The 6,136-nt window shown below is 42.4% G+C and overlaps 1 protein-coding gene across 1 annotated transcript; it reads right to left on the bottom strand.

Annotated features, from left to right (window-relative positions):
* Nucleotides 1–574: 574 nt before the first annotated feature.
* Nucleotides 575–3,026, bottom strand: LOC138240972 (uncharacterized). The gene is made up of 2 exons (XM_069192948.1): nt 2,945–3,026; nt 575–2,461 (listed from the first exon to the last, which is right to left on the bottom strand). Exon 2 carries the CDS (start codon nt 2,424–2,426, stop codon nt 1,167–1,169), a length of 1,260 nt encoding a protein of 419 aa, XP_069049049.1. The 5' UTR covers nt 2,427–2,461; nt 2,945–3,026; the 3' UTR covers nt 575–1,166.
* Nucleotides 3,027–6,136: the final 3,110 nt, after the last annotated feature.

Here is a 6,136-nt window from a genome sequence, read left to right as displayed (position 1 = left end):
GGACCACAGCAATGTCCCTTTACTGAGAGCCAGCAATCAACGGATGTGTCTGATCGTGAATGGTTTTCCCTGTTGTTTGTTATATTACTCGGTGTTGCATTTTAAGCTGTGCATGAGGCAGGACCCGGAGGCTGCTGCTTCTGCTGGGATTGAGGAAGAGCTGAGCGCCATGTAAGGCAAAGACACTGCGTTCCACTTTATCAGGTGCCTGGAGTGTAAGAGCTGCAGATAATATTGAGTCACATTAATCCCAACATATTTCAAATATTATGAAAATTAAATACATTAAATCAAATAACTTTCATTAAAAAAATCAATCACTCTTTACCTTGCTTTTTCAGTTGTTTTTAAGGAAAATTGATGCCGAGAATGTGTGAATACTACTTTTTGATGGTTCCAAGGCCAATGTGACCTGTTCTATTGCCTGCTAATTGTACGTTCCAGGTTGAAAAATTATTTTTAGGAGGTCAAGGTGTATGAATGATAAGAACAGCTTGAAATTTATTTTCACAGTCGACACACATTTATCACAAGGGAAAAAAAACTGAAATAACTACAGCTACACAAACACCAGTCCACCAAAAAAAAAAATCATTTTATTAAAACAAGGTAACATTTTTTTTATCATCATACGGATGAACTGTGCTAAATATATTTCTAAAAAGAAAAAGGCAGGACGTGATGTCAGGAAACAGTTCTTTCATGTATGTCTATGTGGACGACACGATCCGAAAGGTGAAGAAACAAGAGGGAAAAATATCATGCAGGAGTCGGTCAGGAGACAGGGGGGCGTGTCCGAGGTGAGCAGGTGTCCAGGGGAAGTGAGTCCGGGGCAAACAATCCAAGCAGAAATCCAAAAAGGGGAATCCAAAATGGGAAGCGAAGTCCAAGACCAGGGTATTCATCCAAAATAACTAAAAACCAGAACCGGGTCGGGACCGGCAGGACAGGGAATCAGGAACAGGAAACTAAAACCATAACAGAGCCAGACGCAGCAATCGCCTGCTTCTGGCTTTAAAGGTGGAACTAAAGAGGGGCTGGAATAAGAAACAGGTGTGGGGAAAGGGACAGAACGAGGAAGGGCTGGAGCGCCCTTTAGAGGAGGAGTAACGATCGTGACATGTGAGTCGTGAACCACGATCACAACTCTCTTGCTCTTCTTCACATCAGTTTTCATCTGCGAGGAGGAGGAGGGGGGCTCCTGATGTGCTGACACTTGGGGATGACATTTGTTCATCCAGACATGCGGTGTTATTTCTGAAGTGGGCCTGCGCGGCCTGTGCCGCTGACACGTCGCTTTCAGGGAGCCTTGCTTTCTTGAGATACTTTCTCCTTCCACAGGGGACGTCTTCTAGCCCACGTCTGCAAGGGCTCACTTGACGTCTCTCCTGATGGGAAAGCGCAGAGGGAAAGTGCGATTCTGCGCATCCGCCATCTTCCATTGGAGAATCATAATCAAGGTTGTCTCCTCTGAAAGGAAGGGCTTTCCTTGGAGTGAAGGCTTTTTGCTTCTCCATTCTGCAGGTCAGAAGAGGCACGGCCTTAGAGCGGTGGTTGGCCCATGGTCCTCTGGGGCGAAGCTCGCTCTGCCTCGCCTGGAGTGTCTTCCTTCGGGTCAGGAGTCCTCTATTTTCCCTTCCGGCCACCTCTCTCTGAACCATCCTCAGCTCCTCCTGAGCTCTGAAGAGCTTCGCCTGCATCATGGCCTCCTTCTGGCGAATCTCATCCTTCATCATGGCCTCCTTCTGGCGCATCTCATCCTGCAGGCTGGCCTCCCTCCGGCGATGCTCCTCCTTCAGCGCGGCCTCTGCCTCGGCCACTTTTCGTAGCTTCTCTTGCAACTCAAAGTACTCCTTCCCATTGGCATTAGAAGGGCATTGCCCTGGAGGGGTCGCCACCATGGGGAGGACAGTCCTGTCCTTAGGTTTGCGTACTCTTGAGCCCCTCCTGCCCGGCCTCTCGCAGGGCCTCTCATGACCATCCTGAGGCGGGGTGGGGGCAAACAAGGAATCACTCTGTGCTTCCGGGCGGTCCACAGCCCGAACCTCACCAGGGCCGGAGACTTTCCTGTTACCCATAGGCTTCAGGGGGTAAGATCGATCATACCCCACAATGTTCTTCTCGGGGCCCTGTTGGGCTTGGAAGCGATAGCTGTTCCCCGTCTTCTTCTCCGCAGCGTATTTGACATATTGGAAAGATTTTCTCATCTTCTGTAGAGCTGCCTCCTGCCGCTGATTGTACATGGCGATCATTTTTTTCTCCTTTTCCTGCATCAGTTTCTCTTGGAAGGTGTCCTTCAGAAGCTGTATCTTGGGAGGCGGGCAGTACGTGGAGATCAGATCCTGTCGCCTTAAGGGTGCGGGTCGATTCGAGTCTGTGTCCTTCGGGGAGGGGGACAGAGCACCAGGCTTAGGACTGGGCTCCATTGGCAAATGAGATATGAGCTTTGTTTCCCAGGTATCTGGAAAAGGCAAAAATGGCAAATAAATGATATCCTGCACAGTCTAGTATGGTCTAATAGAAAAGAATAAAAAAAACAATTCAGGAAATACACAACTTTTTAATATTAAACCTAATGGTGTTGAATGCTGCATGCTGACTCAGTAGGAGACAGATCCTAAACATAAACATTATAATAAACATTTGTTTCCCAAATAACATTCTCAATGTTCAGAATGCTTAAAGTCATGAGCTTTTTTAAAAATGTTTAACTGAAACCTGGAAATGTACTATTTCATTTCAAAGCTTGTATTATATCTATGATATGAATGTTTTTGATATAAAATTAACCCATTATGCAACTGGGGTTTGAGCAAAAGTCACTGTGAATAAGGGAATTTATCAATATTAATTAGCCATTTCACTACATTATAGATAGCTGAAGGATTATGATACAGTATATCGATTTCGCTACAAATTGACAAGCATATTTGATGACACTTACCAAACAAGTCTCAAACAGCGGAGAAATAGTTCACCACGACGATAGCAATGCAATGTTTGACTGCATCTCCCTATGTGATATATCTGTATTTGGGTATATACAGATCACGTAATTCAGGGAGCACTGTTACGTCAGGTCACCAACCATTATTACGACGCTCATATGTCATAGAGCTCCTTAGGATGTTTGTATAATCTTTATGCAAATTTTCATATGGCCGCAGTTACGGCGTTTATTTTACAGTTAATGTAACAGGATGTCATTATATTTTTCTGTCTTTATGGTGGCAGACCACTTAACTAAATCTGAGTAGGCGGTTTCTACAAATGGGTCAGATAAAATAATAAATATATACTATAAGCTCACACCTATTCATACCCTTTATGTACTGTATATCTACAATTACGTTTACTGTATAATATGATAACTACCATTACAAAATGTCTCCCTTTTGATTTGAAGTGGTTCTTTTAAATAAGTAAATTGCAATCACTTAGCCTACATCTGAGCTCCTATTTCATCGCGACGACGGACTGAGACTCCAGTCGGATTTGTGAGAAGGGGTGTGCCTGTTTTAAAACCGATTCATACGTCTTAAACACATGGACGTAGATAGCACAGTCTGTGTTATATAATTTATCTTTTATTTTATTTAAATTTAAGTATCACATACACATTTTCAAAGTAACTGTACCCTTTTTAATTATGATCCCCATCGCTCACAGCTCCGAAGGTGAGACGAGGGCTACTTCAGATGGGATTTCCAATATTTCTCTCTTAGCTTGTATACCGGTGGAAAGGAGAGGGCTCTTAAAACGTGTTGATAGTAAGATTGGGATGTATTTGCAGTCTAGATATAGTTTTTTTAATGTTCGGAGCCGCCACAGATTCATTTTCTTACGACTGCTTTTCTGGATGACAATGACAATGCAAACGATGGTGTTAAGGCGAGGCTGTGCCTTAAGGCTCCTCTGCTTACAATGTTCAGCGCGTAAATCGCAAACGAGTGCCTTCCCTTACGATGAAAATGCAGAAAATAAGAACACGAGATTTAAGCCTACAGGTTACAAATTTACGCGTAAACACTAAAACCGTATCTTTAGCAAAACTGGCGAGACAATGTGTTTTATCATTTGAAAAAGTACTGGAAAATAATTAAAGGTTATCACGATAAACAGAGGTTACTGATCTACTACTTTACGCTGTGACCAAAAATGAGAGTCCCCCGATCCTCGCAGCCTTCATGCTTTGGTCTTGGCCTGGCCGTTTTTTTTTTTAAGATAATGGGGTCAAGTTAAGAAATTATGCAAGTTTCTAATCAAATCCAAGGGCGCCTCCATCTCCTAAACATCTTAAGAAGGCCGACGGACCACACTGCACGGTCCGGGTCCGGGCCCTGACCCGGTTCTGGATAATGCCAGCTTAAAGTGAAAAATTCTACTGTACATATTATGTTTTCTATTATGGTATATATGTATAATATGGCGCGACCGCTTCACGAAGCTAGAAAGAAAGTTATCCGCCATTTTTATTTTACCTGCAATTGAATTTGCCATTACAATCATTATTAATACCGCAGCTGCTAAATTACTTACCTAAAAGCGTTCAAATACAAAAGCACTTGAGCTGTAATGTTTATATACTGTTGGCCCGATGACCTACTTCGAGAAGAATTGTTACATAGACCGCCAAGGACTGTCATCACACTTTACGTCATAAAGCGCTTTAAAACTTTTGACAAGTTCAACACCTCACATTTTGTACTGTTTATCATGGTAAAAGCAACTCAAAGCAATTCTAAAAATGATCGAAAGGTAAAAATACAAGCTTATACGAGCTGTCGTTTTAACATTTATAACATATATTTAAACAAAACATATATAATCTATTTTAAAAAAAAAGAAAAGTGTTCTTAGTCTTCACTTAAAAGCTGTTAGAAGCTGCCTTTCTGACAAGAGAGTTCTGTGAGTTCCACAGTCTCAGTGCATTAAAGTCAAAACCAGTTGGTTTTTATTTCCTGTTTTACGACAGAGCAAGGAGGGTGTCCACAGACCACTGTGCACCTGCAGACTGATATGGGGGGTAAAAAGTCTAGAAGTTAGTAAATAAGATTTTAACATATGTTCTAAAACACACTGGACACCTGTACAGTGATGCCAACACAGTGCTCTGAGCTCCTTCTTTGAGTTAAATCCTAGCATCTGCATTTTTTACACGTTGTTGCTATGGCAGAGCATGACCAGAGGATAACAGAAACCACCCATTTTCTAACCGCTTCATCCAATTCAGGGTCAGGGGGTCAGGGGGCTGTGGGGTCACGGGGGAGCCAGAGCCTCAGAAAGTAATAAGCAGGAGATACCTGGGACTGGATGGTAGTCCAATGCAGGGAAGACACAGACACTCACCAATTATCCCAGAAGCCAATTAACCTACCAGTAGTTCTTTGAACTGTGGGAGGAAGCCGGAGCACCCAAAGCAAACTCATGCAAACATGGGGAGAACATACAAGTTCCATACAGATAGCACCCCAGGTCCAGAAGTGTACCCTGGGCCTCAGCACTGTGAGCTAGCAATGCTAAACGATGCGCTACTGTGCATGCTAATTTGTAGGCATCCGGTGATCAATCAGGTAGTGTTTCTCAGATAAAAGGACACCAGTAATTTAGTATGAGATTCAAATTGACCTCAGAACAAAATATAACTCATGTTATATAACTTATATAGAACTTACTACAGCATAACTGTCTTATTTGGCTCTTGTAGAAAATATTAACAGCATGCCTATTAAACATACAGTATCTAGCAATCAGCAATCAAAATAAAAACATTTCCAAACATGGAAACTGCCCAGTTAATGAAGCATTTCAAAGACATTAATCTATTCAATAATTACAGTTTTAAGTAGATAACAGATTTATATTCAGATTACGAAAGTATCATAACAACGGCTGCTTGTGTAAGGAATCCATGAATACCACTGTACATGAGAATTCCACACCTATTTGTAATCAATACACAAAATCCTATTGAATTTCAGGTACTTGTTTATTCAGCATTGCTTGACTCCGCGGACTCCTTGTTGTTTCAATATTCTAGCAATAGGACTAATCGCCAATACAGTGCCGTTGTAATCTATTCCTTCTGCCAGCAGAGGACGGTATTTGCACAGGCAGTTCAAGATAAGATACGGTC

The sequence above is a fragment of the Lepisosteus oculatus genome, chromosome 8 (genome assembly GCF_040954835.1).
Source record: "Lepisosteus oculatus isolate fLepOcu1 chromosome 8, fLepOcu1.hap2, whole genome shotgun sequence".
In the NCBI taxonomy this organism is placed as follows: Eukaryota; Metazoa; Chordata; class Actinopteri; order Semionotiformes; family Lepisosteidae; genus Lepisosteus; species Lepisosteus oculatus.
This window is presented reverse-complemented; position numbering and strand designations above follow the sequence as displayed.

Bases quoted from the DNA above. Each gene is read 5' to 3' on its own strand.
- LOC138240972 (XM_069192948.1), bottom strand. From the start codon at position 2,426: ATGGAGCCCAGTCCTAAGCCTGGTGCTCTGTCCCCCTCCCCGAAGGAC.